The sequence below is a fragment of the Peromyscus maniculatus genome, chromosome 8 (genome assembly GCF_049852395.1).
Source record: "Peromyscus maniculatus bairdii isolate BWxNUB_F1_BW_parent chromosome 8, HU_Pman_BW_mat_3.1, whole genome shotgun sequence".
Classification (NCBI taxonomy): Eukaryota; Metazoa; Chordata; class Mammalia; order Rodentia; family Cricetidae; genus Peromyscus; species Peromyscus maniculatus.
In genome coordinates this window covers 84,089,762-84,103,491 of record NC_134859.1, presented here as the reverse complement: position 1 = coordinate 84,103,491, position 13,730 = coordinate 84,089,762, and the positions used below count along the sequence as shown (strand labels likewise).

At 45.7% G+C, this 13,730-nt stretch overlaps 1 protein-coding gene across 1 annotated transcript in view; it reads left to right on the top strand.

Moving 5' to 3' along the window:
* The window catches only part of Kpnb1 (karyopherin subunit beta 1), a 30,448-nt gene extending 17,882 nt beyond the window's left edge, over positions 1 to 12,566 (top strand). The window contains exons 13-22 of the mRNA XM_006971873.4: positions 1,631 to 1,778; positions 2,041 to 2,112; positions 3,709 to 3,853; positions 5,448 to 5,530; positions 6,109 to 6,216; positions 6,489 to 6,632; positions 6,755 to 6,860; positions 7,502 to 7,616; positions 8,746 to 8,907; positions 9,600 to 12,566. Of these exons, the coding sequence (XP_006971935.1) occupies positions 1,631 to 1,778; positions 2,041 to 2,112; positions 3,709 to 3,853; positions 5,448 to 5,530; positions 6,109 to 6,216; positions 6,489 to 6,632; positions 6,755 to 6,860; positions 7,502 to 7,616; positions 8,746 to 8,907; position 9,600 (1,084 nt within the window). The 3' untranslated portion in view covers positions 9,601 to 12,566. The remainder of the gene's footprint in view (positions 1 to 1,630; positions 1,779 to 2,040; positions 2,113 to 3,708; positions 3,854 to 5,447; positions 5,531 to 6,108; positions 6,217 to 6,488; positions 6,633 to 6,754; positions 6,861 to 7,501; positions 7,617 to 8,745; positions 8,908 to 9,599) is intronic.
* Positions 12,567 to 13,730: the final 1,164 nt, after the last annotated feature.

The following is a 13,730-nucleotide window of genomic DNA, read 5'->3' as shown; positions in this document are numbered from 1 at the left end:
CCCTTGGCAGCCGGGGATAGCACGTCTAACGCCTCTTTTCTAGAAGATGAAAACTGGGACATGACACAGCGCAGTACCTTCTCAGAGGTTAAAGGTGTCCTATCTGTAGGAGATGAAGTGTTTAGAAAAGATGGAGAAACAAAGAAATGAAGACTGCTCCCTTTAGAACTGACGAGAGGACAGTGGATGTTGCGCCTCTGGAGAGGCTGAGGCAGGAGAATCTCAAGTTCCAAGTCAACTGAGGCTGTGTGGGAAACTGTCTCAGACCATCCCAAACAAAGGAAAAATCTCTTTACACAGTGATTGATTGATAAGCGAGAAGTCTTAGAGTAGTGGCACATTGCCACACCAAATCGGTCACCGTCCTTGATGGAGTTCCTTTGTGGCTGCTCAAGTGATTTCTTGAATTACCCTGTATTTTCTTGGCCCTCAGGCGTTATTTGGCCCTCAAATTTTAGCCTGCTCACTCTTCCATTCTGAGTTTTGGTTATTGTTAGGGAGAGTTTAGGGTTGGGGAGTGAGTAGACAGGTGCCGTGGTACAGTTGTGAAGGTGGCAGTGGCGGGGACTTCGTGGAGTGGTACTTACCTTTTCACTTGAGATGGCCAGGCCTGCACAGCGAGTGCCTGTCCTCACAGTGCCACCTCACTAGTGCGCCTTATACCTTAGAGCATAGGATTGGCTCAAAGGACTTTAGGGTTTTTGTTTTTGTTTTTTTGTTTTTTTTTGGCTGGGCGGCAATGCTTCCCAGTGCTCGGGAAGCAGAAGCAGGCAGAAGTCTACGAATTGGAGGCCAGCCTGGTCTACAGAGCAAGTTTCAGGACAGCCAGGGATACACAGAGAAATACTGTCTCAGAAAACCAGAAGGAAATAAAAAGAGTCTTTTTATGTAGCCCTGGCTGTCCTGGAACTCACTCTGTAGACTAAACTCAGACCCACCTGCCTCTGCCTTCCAAAAGCTGGGATTAAAGCTGTGCACCACTCCTGTCCGGCAGAAGTCCTTCTGTGTGTGTGAGTGGTGCACGTGTGAGGACTGGGCATCTTATCAAGTCAGATTGCTTCTGCCATCTGGGGTCAAGGACTGAACTCAGGCGTTATCCTTGGTGCAAGGGAATTTTTCTCCTTTGGTTTGTAGATACTATCAGATTGTCTACTTAGAAAACAAAGAAACAGACCAGGATTCCACTCTAGCCCATGCTGGTCTCAACTCTGGGCAAAGTCTCTGAGAGCCAGAATTTTAGGTGTGTGATATCATACCTGTGGATTGTTTATCTTTTTTTATTTTTGTGAGACAGGGTTTCTCTGTGTAGCAGCTGTGGCTGTCCTGGAACTCTTTGAAGACTTCAAATTCACAGAGATCCGCCTCCCTCTGCCTCTGCTGGGATTAAATGCATGTGCCAGCATGCCTGGCATGGTTTATTGATATCTTATTGCCAAGTTCAAACCTGGTTTACTGTCATACCATTTTTGGCTTCCTGTTTTATAGTACAAGAGATTGAACCCATGGTTTTGTGTGTACTACATCCTCAACCTCGGTTTCCTGGTTTGGGAAAAGTACTGTCTGCTTTACCAGCACCTTTTCTGTCCCTTCTCAATTGAGGCCTTAAGATTTTTGCTTTGTGTCTTTATAGACCTGATGGGCATCAGAACAACCTGAGAAGTTCTGCATATGAATCTCTAATGGAAATTGTAAAAAACAGTGCCAAGGATTGTTACCCTGCCGTGCAGAAGACCACCCTGGTCATCATGGAACGGCTGCAGCAGGTGCTTCAGATGGAGGTGAGACCAGGGAGTGGTCTGCCCTGGGGAGGGGAGGGGAGGCACTTCTGACTTAGACAAGCATTGCAACCTTGGGCATGGCCTTAGGTTCAGTCACCAGCGCCAAAACCCAAGAACTTTGCATCTTACTGCCTGCTCTGTCTGTCCGTTTCCTGGTGATAATGCAGTGTTAGTATTCCAGCAACTTAGCTGATGGTCCTGGTAATTGTGAGCAAGTGGAAGGTTTCCATTAATTAGAACACCATCTCTTCTTTTCCTTCAGTCCCATATCCAGAGCACATCGGATAGAATCCAGTTCAATGACCTTCAGTCTCTGCTCTGCGCAACTCTTCAGGTATGATGATGCCATCTCTCACTCTTTCTCTTTTTTAATGGTGTTTTGCCTACATGTGTATCTGTACACCATGTGGGTGAAGTCTTTATGAAGGTTGAAAAGGATGTTATGTCTCTCCACTGAATTTACAAATGGTTGTAAGCTGTCATGTGAGTGCTGGGAATCAAAACCAGGTCTTATGGAAGACCAGCCTGTGCTCTTAACAGCTGAGCCTTCTCTTCAATTCCTAACCTCCTCACTTAATACCTTAAAGGATGAGAACCATTTTATTATTATTGTTGCTGTTGTTGTTATTATTATTATTATTAATTTTATTACTATGACAGATTCATGGGCACACAGAAATCTGAAATAGATTCTGACCCGGAGTTTTGCACAGAGAGTGCTTTGTTCTATACCTGAAAGAGGGATTTCTCACCTTTCTTTTGTGTTTGTCCTCAAAGATCTAATTTGTCTCTTGTGTAGATGGAAGTGCCTCAGAATAATGGTTCTTCCCAGCTGTACACCTCATGTGTTGACAGCTTTTACTCTTCGTTATTATCCAAGCGCAGCTTGGTCAGATGTGGTTCACTTAGTTAACAATATGGCCCTGGGGCTAGGGTTGTAGCTCAGACAAGTCATCAGCATATGCCGGGCCCTAGGCTCAATCCCTGCATAGACAAAAAGGCTTTAACTTGGCCATCATCTTTTGAAACAGTACCTGATATGGCATTTATAGTGCTTTTTGCTTTTCAAAGATTGACTAGAAAAATAAAATGTCAGTGTCTGCTTAACCCTTTTTTATCAGAATAAAAGGAAAGCTCGTGGGACATCTCTGAAGCATAGGTAGATACTGGATTTTTGTATGCAGGACACTTGGTTGTCTTCCTGTGCTGATGTCATTTAAGGCATGATTGGTATTAGAACTGTCTCCTCAAACGGTAGTGATGGGGTGACTTTAGATGGAGCAAACAGGGGAGTAGGGGACAGTTTGAGGACCGAGTCTAGAATTGGGAGGAGTTGGGTGGGTCATTTTATCAGGACTGATTCTTGACCATTACTTCAAAAGTTAAGGCTGTAGGCTTTTTGTGTAAGAACACCTCCAAGACATACTCTTTTGTAAGCTGAAATAATATGTCCCTCTAGTAGGACTGGGGTGGTAATGTTCTGTCTGACAGGCAGAGGAGGTGGTGTTGTTTTTTGTTTTGTTTTCGAGACAGGGTTTCTCTGTGTAGTTTTGGTGCCTGTCCTGGATCTCGCTCTGTAGACCAGGCCGGCCTTGAACTCACTCACAGAGATCTGCCTGGCTCTGCCTCTCGAGTGCTGGGATTGAAGGTGTGCGCCGCCGCCCGGCAGAGGTGGTGGGGTTTTTTTTGGGGGGGGGGCGGGTTGTTTTTTTTTCTGTGTATGTATGGTTCCAGACATTTGAGAAATAGAAGATCATTGAAATGAGTTTTTAATTGAAGATGATTTGCTGTGCCAGTTCTTGAGGAAAGTCTGTTTGGCTTTTTGGGGGTGGGAGGAGGGTCTTAATTTTTTATTTTTTAAAGAAAAGGCGTAGTGTCCTGATTTGAGGATTTGGAATTAACAGATCTTGAATTCTTATTCCTTTCTCAGAATGTACTTCGGAAAGTGCAACATCAAGATGCTTTGCAGATCTCAGATGTGGTCATGGCCTCCCTGTTAAGGATGTTCCAAAGCACAGCTGGATCTGGGGGAGTGCAAGAAGATGCCCTGATGGCAGTTAGCACACTGGTAGAAGGTTAGTGTGTGCAAAAGACAGGGACTATGTCCTCAGGGCCGGAGAGGGGTGGTTGAATTGACACGTGTAAATTATATCATTGCCTTCCTTGCCAGTCTCCTTAAGGGAGCATCAGTGTCAGACCGACCAGCAGCCGTCCAGGGGCGGGTAGTGCCCATCAGAGGGTCGGTCCATCGGGTTCTTTGGACTTTAGTAGATCAATGGGGCCTAGTATGGTGTGGAATAGACTATTACCTGAGTTTTTAGGAATTGATTGACTTTTACTGTAGTTATATATCTAACCATATAAAATTGTTCTGGTGAACAGTCTTCAGACTTTTCCAGGGTAATTAAAACATTAAAGAGCACATTGGATCTCTAGAATGCTTCATTAGGGATGACCTTTAAGTATGTTACTAAGGCCATTATTTGAGGACCAGTCCTATTTCTGGAATAAAGAACCTATGTCCAAAACTAGGTGTGATAGTACATGCCTGTAGTCATACACTCTAAAGGCAGACGCAGGAGAATTGTGAGTTTGAGCCTAGTATATGATACATAGTGAGTCCCTTCAGGAGAAAGAACAGGAAGATGCTGAAGATATACTTCAGTGGGCAGAGTATTTGTTTCAAGAGCAGGAAGCTCTGGGTCCCCCAAAGCAACATAAACTGCATGGGGGTACACACCTGTTACCCTAACTCCCAGTTAGCCATGGCAAGAGGATCAGGAGCTCAGCGTTATCCTCTGCCACACTGGGCTACATAGTAAACTCAAGGCCAGCCTGGGGTACATGAACCCTGCTGGTGGGGGGGGGGCGGCAAAGCACACATCTGTAGTCCAAGCATGTGGGAAGCTCTGGGGACACCTCAGCCACAGAATGAGTGAGGCCTTGTCTCAAGGTAACAAAACGGGGCCTAGAAAGGTGTCTCAGTGGTGAAAGGTGCTTGTTGCTCTTGTAGAGAACCAGAGTTTGTGTCCTGGCACCCATGTGAGCTGGCTTACAAACACCTGTACCTCTTCTAGCCTCCAGGGGCCTATGCACACACATATACTTAAATAAATAGATACAAATTATAACCACAGGAGGGATAGGAGTCAGGTGGGGAAGGCCCATTCCAGCTGCTGTGGTCTGCAGCTCCGTCTGCCTTTCTCCGCTCTCTGTACTGTGGACTGAACCTAGGGCCTTGCCTGTCTTAGGCCAGTGCTCCACCACTGACCCACATCCCTGCCTTTCTGTTGCTTTTCCTGACTGGCTTGTTAGGTCTTTGCTGTGATTGACTAGTAGACCTTGTTTTGAAGCTGCCTTCCCATGGAGGAGGGAATATGAGACAACATTGCTGAGTCAGTCAATTAAAAATTATTCTTTCCGTAAGGTCCATGCTCCTTTGTTATTTTAGCTACAGGAAAATCTCATTCTGAGGCACATTGGCATTCTCTCTAAGGCATTTGAATTTGGCCCTTCCAACTGTTAGAAAGTTCGAAAGTCTTCATGATGGAAATACCAACCAAGACATATTCTGCCCAACATGTTGAGTAGTGTATATGTTTTGGGTTACTTGCCTTCACGTTGTGTCCTTTCTTACTATGATTAGCTAATAGTTTGTTCCATTAACAGTGTTGGGTGGTGAATTCCTCAAGTACATGGAGGCCTTTAAACCATTCCTGGGCATTGGATTGAAAAATTATGCAGAGTACCAGGTAGGATATGCTTTTCAAAAATAGTGTCTTTGGTTTTTATTTGTTTTCACATTGCTGAGAATCAGAATTGGAGTGTTGCATGCTAATGCTAGGCAAATACGTAAACCATGAGCTACATCCCAGCCCTCCAATCATACACTCTCATTAATGCAGCGTAGAGTAGTACAGACAAAATCAGGTTTCTGAAGCCAAGTGGTTTCCCTTTTGCATTATTTGTAGCCTTCAAGTCTGCCCTGGAGGTAGTGTGTGAAAAGCAGGATATTGGATCTGCCAGATAGAGATCACAAGATGACTACCTGAACATTCCTAATTAAAGGGCAGCTGCCAAGTTAGGCCACTAGTGCCCTACCGAGCAGCACTGTTGTTCGTGTCTGCCGCCACTGTCCTTTCCTACTGATGACTCGGCAGCTAGTGCTCTTGCTGAATCTGGTTAAAATTCCATAATCTCCACAAGGGAAGGAAGGATGTGTTCTGACTTGATTCTGGTTCAAGTGATGAGAGACCACTGACTGGGTAGAAATAACGCTGTACTCGGCTGGAGTCTTCTCTGTTTGGAAAATGGTTCTTTGACTCTGCAGGTGTGTTTGGCAGCTGTTGGCTTAGTGGGAGACTTGTGCCGAGCCTTGCAGTCGAACATCTTACCTTTCTGTGATGAGGTGATGCAGCTGCTCCTGGAGAACTTGGGGGTGAGCATTCTGAAGAAGTTTAAATCTCCAGGTCTGTGACAAGGAGCTTTAGGTTCCTAGAACACTGCCTGTGAGCTTGTTTATTTTATAGACAGATCTAAAGTTGCAAAGTTAATTAAAGGGATGTGTGTTCCACTTGGAGGAAATGGTAAAGTAAATATATAATTTTTTTATCCAACAGTAACTCAGTTGTTGTGCCTCAAGTTTCTTGGGTCTTCAACTCAGACAAGACTTGGTATTTATAAATTCCTGTTTTCTTTTTTCCTTGTTAGAATGAGAATGTCCACAGGTCTGTGAAGCCACAGATTCTGTCTGTGTTTGGTGATATTGCTCTTGCCATTGGTGGAGAGTTTAAAAAATACCTAGAGGTCGTATTGAATACTCTGCAGCAGGCCTCTCAAGCCCAGGTGGACAAGGTAAGCTTGGAACCAACTGTCGATGGTCTTCTAAGACCAGCTCTAATGGGAGCAGGACTGTTGATGGGTGTATCTCTTACGATGGCCAGTATGACAGAGGTTTTGTTCTTTGTCTCTTCCAGTCAGACTTTGACATGGTGGATTATCTGAATGAGCTCCGAGAAAGCTGCTTGGAAGCATATACAGGAATCGTCCAAGGATTGAAGGGAGATCAGGAAAACGTACACCGTTGAGTATATAGCCCAGCTCCCCAATCCACTGACAGGGTGCATCTTACCTTTGTAGCCCACTGGTGAATGAGTACCTGCTCCATATGGGAAGAAAGAAAAGTGCTGTCCTAATGAAGACAGTGGTTGGGGGGAGGCAGCAGATAGGGATTGGTGTTCCTTCGGTGCTCTCTTTCTTCCTTGTAGGGGTGGCAGAGTGCAGGGGGTCAAACCCAGGGCCACATGGCGTGGTAGCAGAGCTCCACCACTGAGCTGGACCTCTAGCTGTGTCTTTTTTAGGGCTCTAAGGAGGCCAGTGGGAAGTGCTCTTCACTGACTGCAGCCACAGCCACAGCAGCAGTTGTGGAGCAGCTCGGCCCACACGTGTGGGAGGAAACTCCGTGGTGTGGGAGCGCTTTCCCACGGTGTAAGGCCTCCTGTTCTTCAGGACCACAAAAGTCCTGGGTCCACGTGATTACGGAAGGAATGCCGATCCCCTCTGTTGCTTTGAAGGATGAGAATCATTTTTTGCTGTCACTCTGTATAACTGCTTATCCATCTGGAACTTTGCTATTGGGGTAGAATAGCAGTGGCCATATTGAAAAGAGGCTGAGTCCTGTCTAACATGGGACAGTTTAATCAGACCTCCTCTTTCCTTTATAGCGGATGTAATGCTGGTACAACCCAGAGTAGAATTTATTTTGTCTTTTATTGATCACATTGCTGGAGACGAGGATCATACAGATGGAGTTGTAGCATGTGCTGCTGGACTGATAGGGTAAGTCATGCCTTCTTCCACAGAACCAGATGTGTGTACAGAGAAAATCTGCTTGTTTGTTTTTTCCCCCCAAGACAGGGTTTCTCAGAATATCTCTGGCTGCCCTGGCACTCACTATGTAGACTAGTAATCCACCTGCCTCTTCCTCCCAAGTGCTGGGGTTAAAGACATGCGCCATCACTGCCTGGCTAGGAAAATGTTCCAAGTGCGAATGGCAATAGCCCACAGGAGTGTTGTTTGTCGGTTCGTTTGTTTCGTTTTGCAGTGCTGGTGAGAGAACCCAGGGTTTCACACTGTAGCCCTTCAAGATTATTATTTATCTTGTATGCGTGTGGAGGGCAGAAGACAGCTTGAGGGATTCCCTTCTCTCCTAAACCATGTGGATCTTAGAGATTGACAGCAAGGAGCTTTACCCACTAGGCCACCCCACCAGCCTCTTCTGAGATCCTGAGGCCATGTTGAGATAGTGTCACAGCTTTTCTCTTTTTGTTTTTGTTTTTTGAGGCAGGGTTGCTCTATGTAGTGTTGGCACCTATCCTGGAACTCACTCTGTAGCCCAGGCTGGCCTCGAACTCACAGAGATCTGCCTGCCTCTGCCTCCCAAGTGCTGAGATTAAAGGCGTGTGCCACCACGCCTGGCCTAGCTTCACAGCTTAAAGGCCTGGTTCTACTTTTTTTTTTTTTCCCTTTTTACTCCTTTTGAGAAGAAGGTCTTGATAAGTGACCGGTGTTGACATTGAACTTATGATTCTTGTCAGCTTCTTTGTTGCTGACATTACAGGGTTGTGCCACCACACTCAGTTAGCTATTAACATTGGGTGAGTCCTTCTAACACTTGCAACTTAATTTATTCCAGAAATCTCTTAAAATTTTAAGAAGTGAATGATCTGGGTGGTGATGGCACACACCTTTAATTCCACTACTTGGGAAGCAGATGCAAGCCAGTCTTTGTGAGTTAGAGGCCAGCCAGAGCTACACAGAGAAACCCTGTCTCGAAAAACCAGGTGGAAAAAAAAAGTGAATGGATGCTGAGGAACCCATAGTTGGCTCTGCCTGGTTTGGCAGCATCAACCATGGTACTGGTGTGGCCAGGAAGTCACTCATTCTCGGGTGTGTTTGTTTCACACAGGGACTTGTGTACAGCATTTGGGAAGGATGTACTGAAATTAGTAGAAGCTAGGCCAATGATCCATGAACTATTAACTGAAGGACGGAGATCCAAGACTAACAAAGCCAAGACCCTGGCTACGTGGGCAACAAAGGAGCTGAGGAAACTGAAGAACCAAGCTTGGTAAGAACTGTCTCCACTCCTTCAGGTCCTGGAGGAGGAGGGTGCGGCGCTTTACGCACTTTTTGGTGATGGCTGCCTAGTGGACTTTTGTGTACACTCTTCTCTCACCCTGCTTCTGAGTAGGCCTTTAGTCAGGTAGCCTTAATCTTTTCTACGCCAAACATTGACTCCTTGTGGTAAAGGACAATAAAACTCATGGATCAGAATACTGAAAATATTTTGGGAACCTAGTAAAATTTTCTTGTATCTTTTTTGCTTCTGTTCCCTTCATATCCCTTCGCTTGTGCTGTGAATCAAAACCGTGGCGCAGAGCAGGGTTTTTGTATGTAGCCTGGCTAGCCTGGATCTCGCTCTGTAGCCCAGGCTGGCCTCAAACTCACAGAGATCCACCTGCCTCCGCCTCCCAAGTGCTGGGATTAAAAGTGTGCAGCACCTTATCTAGCCTTGAGTGGTCATTTATTGACTGCTTAGATTGCTGGGAATTGAACTCAGGACTTCACGTGCAAGTAAGCACTTTCACCATTGGACTGCAAAAGTTGCTTACTTCTGGCAGTGGGTAGATGGTGTAAAGGAAGCAAGAAACATACAATCTCTGAGAGTTGGCAAATCCCATTCAAACTTAGGGGCAGTCAGTTGTAGGAGTGGGGGTGTATATGACTGCAGGATTGACCTCTTCATCCATTTGTTTTCAGATCTGGTACCATTGGGATGATGACCTGAGACCCCCACTGGAAATCTCCAATCTTTTGAAAAAACCCGGAAGTGAGGAGTGTGCACGGATGCTGAATGTTTGGGAATGAGAGGATGAGTGAGTGAGGCTTGAAAACACCACATTGAAAATCCTGCCACAGCCAGCAGCAGCAGCAGCAGCAGCGCTGTTAGTGAGCTAAGTAAGCACTGACTTTGTAGAAAACATAACATCAGTCATCTTGGAACAGAGAAACAATGGATTGACTTACTTATTAAAAACAAACAGCTGTCTCTTCCCAGGGGAGGCTAGAACTAGCTTTCCTGCCTTGGTCGGTGCCGAATGGGGTGACAGGTTTGGGAGAGGAGGGCCTGGGTTCAGCTGTGGGGCTGTGTTGTGAAAGGCAGCCTGGCCTTTGCTACTGAGGAGAAAGATGGAGCCCGGGTCTTGAGCCCACCTTCACTGTACCGGCGCACTTGGTACTGTGCATGTGCCCGTTAGAAGGCGCGTGGGGGATTTCACAGTCTGAGAATGAGTGTGTGTGAGTGAGGCGGTATCCACATTCTCAACTTCAAGTCATTGCAGTTTCTTTTTCCCAGAAAACAAAGGGGTTTGATGTTGCATTTCATAAACTAACTGAAGTTCTGGCTACTGATGCAGCACAAGAGACATGTTTAAACAAAATGAGGAAAGACGCTCTTTACGTTTGGTTTGGTTTCTTTTTAATTATTCTAGGGAAAACACTGACGAATGGTCAGAGCCCCTGTCCTGATCTTTTCATCAAGGCGCCTTTCCTGATACTATGGTTCAGCTGTGAATGTAGCTGTGGGGGGAGGGGGGAGAAAAAGAAAACTCTGGAGTTAGAGGAGATAGAAAAAATTAAAGTACAGTTGTTACAAATAAAATGCAGACTTCAAAGACAGAAAAAGCCACAACCCCAACCAAATTTAAATGCTTGAAAATTGGCATCACAAACAAGCTCATTCCTGACTTATATTGTGGCAGTCTGAATGCCCCCAGAAAACTGTGCCAAAGAGTTTAGAATACAAATGTACAATAAAAGTAAATACACACTCAAAACCGCAAACTTCAGGTAACTATTTTGAATTGCAAATGACGAAAATTTAATGTTGAACAATCTGATAAAAGAACCATTTGGAAACTGCTTGGCCTTCTGTTCTTTTCTTTGATTGACTGCAATGCGGTACTGGTCTCTGCTGCACTTCAAAACCAACTAACCAGTAAGACAGATGTGTGTGTGTGTGTATATACGTATACCCACACACCAACGACAACTGTTGTGATGGAAATGGCACTAGGAAAAGGTTCTATTTTTCCACTGAAGTTGAAGAGGAATAAATGGTGTCAGACATTCCCCTGCTCACACGCTTTAGTATTTTTTTAAAGTGTGATGTGCTGTGATTACCATAAATCAGAATTATTTTCCCTTTCACAAGGGAACAAGGCACCCTGAATTTTAGTCTTTCAGCAATAAGAAAGGATTTCAGTGAGCTGGCCCCTCTTGGCTTGTGCAGACATAGGAGATTTGCTGGCGTTTTGAATATGCTGCTTTAAAGAAATAATAATAGAAACCAAGGGAGTTTTTATTGCTTCCTGGTGGTTGGAAGATTTAAAACACAAGACCCTCCTTCCCACTTCATTTCCATTGTAGTAGAAGGTATTGGCTTAGGTTTTCTCCACTGTCCCCTCATCTCCCCTCCCTGTCCAAGCCTGTTCCTGAGGGGGACTGGCTCCGTCTGCCTGTCCATACGCAGCATCTGTAGTCGCTCTTTACAGGGTATCAGATATTGTGCCTTTTGGTGCCAGGTTCAGAGTCAAGTGCCAATCTGATCTGTGAACCAGTGTACAAAAAAGTATTGGAAGGAGAGCTGCTCCGTTGTGAGTGAGCAGAGCAGTCACTAGGAGCCTAGTGAGACGAGGGGCCCAGGCCTCGGAATGCCTTGTTTCCATCTTAGCCGTTTTTTCAGATTTACTAACCATTCCTGATACTAGATAGGTTGGGGCAGGGCTGGGGGGTGGGCAGAAATATTGGGGGAAAGGAAAAAACAATCTGATCATTCCTCAGTGCTACCCGTTTCTGTCCTGTGTGGGCTGCTTAGCGAGACAGCAGGGGAATAAAGTACACCGAGAACCATGATGAAAACAAAACCTTCCGTGTGTTTGCCGTGTTTTGTTCCAGGGAAGCAGTTGACAAGTGCTGTTACTAATGCTTTCTCCCAGATGCATTCATGCTGGAGAGGAGGAAATGGGCTGCTTGGATTGTGGTCTTGGTGCCTTGCTATTCTGTACTCGTTATACATTTTAATCCTCTTTTAGTTACCTCCAGCTACTGTTTCTATGGTTTGGGTGTTTGTCCTTAATCAGTTGGCTCCACTTAAGGCAACTGAAATAAATGCTTTCTGTCCACTCACTGTCTGGGCCTTCCCCACCCTGAGTCTTGGCACATTCCTTCAAGAATGTCGTTACCGTCTGCTTGGGACAATGTCAGTGCAAATGTGAAGAAAATGGCGTCAGACTAGACTTGGGCTGCCACGCGTGGCAGCTGCCTGCACCTATTCCATTGGTTCATTTTGCTTTTCATTTTTCTCAGTTCCCCCAGTCCTCCCTCTCTGTTGAAATGTTGAAGTTTTAGCTGTCAGAGGCGACTGTAATCCTGCCCTAGGGTCTGGAGATGTGGAGGGACTTGCTCGTTATGGTGTTCTAACGTTCAGAACCAAGCAGTCTCCTTACTCTTACCATTTTAAGATGTGTGTAGTCTGACTTTAGAAGAAGTCCAAATTCCATCAGCTTTGATAGCATCAATCTGTAATTGGCATTCAGAATGCCGTTGGCATGCCAGTCTGTGATGGCATTAAAGACCTGTTAAAACACTTGAGCCCAACTTTATTAACCAAAACTGATACCACCACCTTTATCTTCTGAATAAAGTCCGCTTTATTTTTATTTTCAACATTTTGCTGCTTCGTTCTTTGTTTCAGATGTTGTCACTGCTCTGGTTGTGAAGTGAATGGTTTGGAAGAGGCTGGAGAGAGTGAGTGTGTGTGTGTGTGTGTGTGTGTGTGTGTGTGTGTGTGTGTGTGCGCGCACAAAGAGGGACTAAGCGTGTAAGTGAAATGGGTGAATTGCCACCTGAGTGAGACACAGACAAAGGTGACTACGCTGTAGGAGACCTATTGGGGAGACTGAGGAACTGGGGAGGTTGTCCTCGGTCTCCACAAGCTTTCAGGATAGGACCCTAGTGGTAGCCCACCCAAAGTTCCTATTTACTTATCCTGCAACAGTGAACTGTGTCTCCTTCCCTCTTCCTGAATCTTGTGTTTAAACTGGGTCCTTCCTTTGCAGTGGGTTCCTGTTGACGGGCCCAGTGGCACCCACCAACTGAACTGCCTTCCTTGCAGAGTAACAAGCTTGTGGCCCTCCAGCTTTCCCTTTGCACACTCCAGAAGGAAGCCCTGACACCTACTCTGCATACTTAGGAGTTATGTACTGCTCTCTCCATATGTTGTAGAATCAACAGTAGATATAGAAGTGATTATATGAGGGAAAGACAGTTGTGTCTTGTGTCTTATTGTGAAGATTACTGCGTGAGAGCGACTTGTCTGTCACAAAACTATTAGGTCATGAGCCACATCCATTGACCCAAGAACAGGTATGTTTCCAGTTCAGGCTGTTGTCCAGGAAGTTCTTGATCTCTGCAGGGCTGCAGATGACTACAATGTGACAGTTCCCTTGAATACTCCTCACTGAGTGTTTAATAGCCCTGAAGTGAACAACAGCAGGGGTGGTGGTGGTTACACTGTATCTTAACTGTCAGAACAAGCTTAGTCTCTGGTACCTTTCAATGTAAGGAGCAGAAAGGTTGCTAGGCTAGGGTCACAGGGAGTCCGCTGTGGCTGTGCGGGCCTACCCTGAAGATGCTGCCCTGCGTTTGCCGTTTCTGTCCAAGCACCATCTGCATGTATCCTAGGCTTGTTTACTCTTTGGTTGTGGCATTCACCACTGTCAGCGTAGGCTTGCTAATGCTGGTTACCCGGGGACTCACTCTGTAGACCAGGCTGGCCTCAAACTCAGATCCCCCTGCCTCTGCCTCCAAGTGCCGGCATTAAAGGTGTCT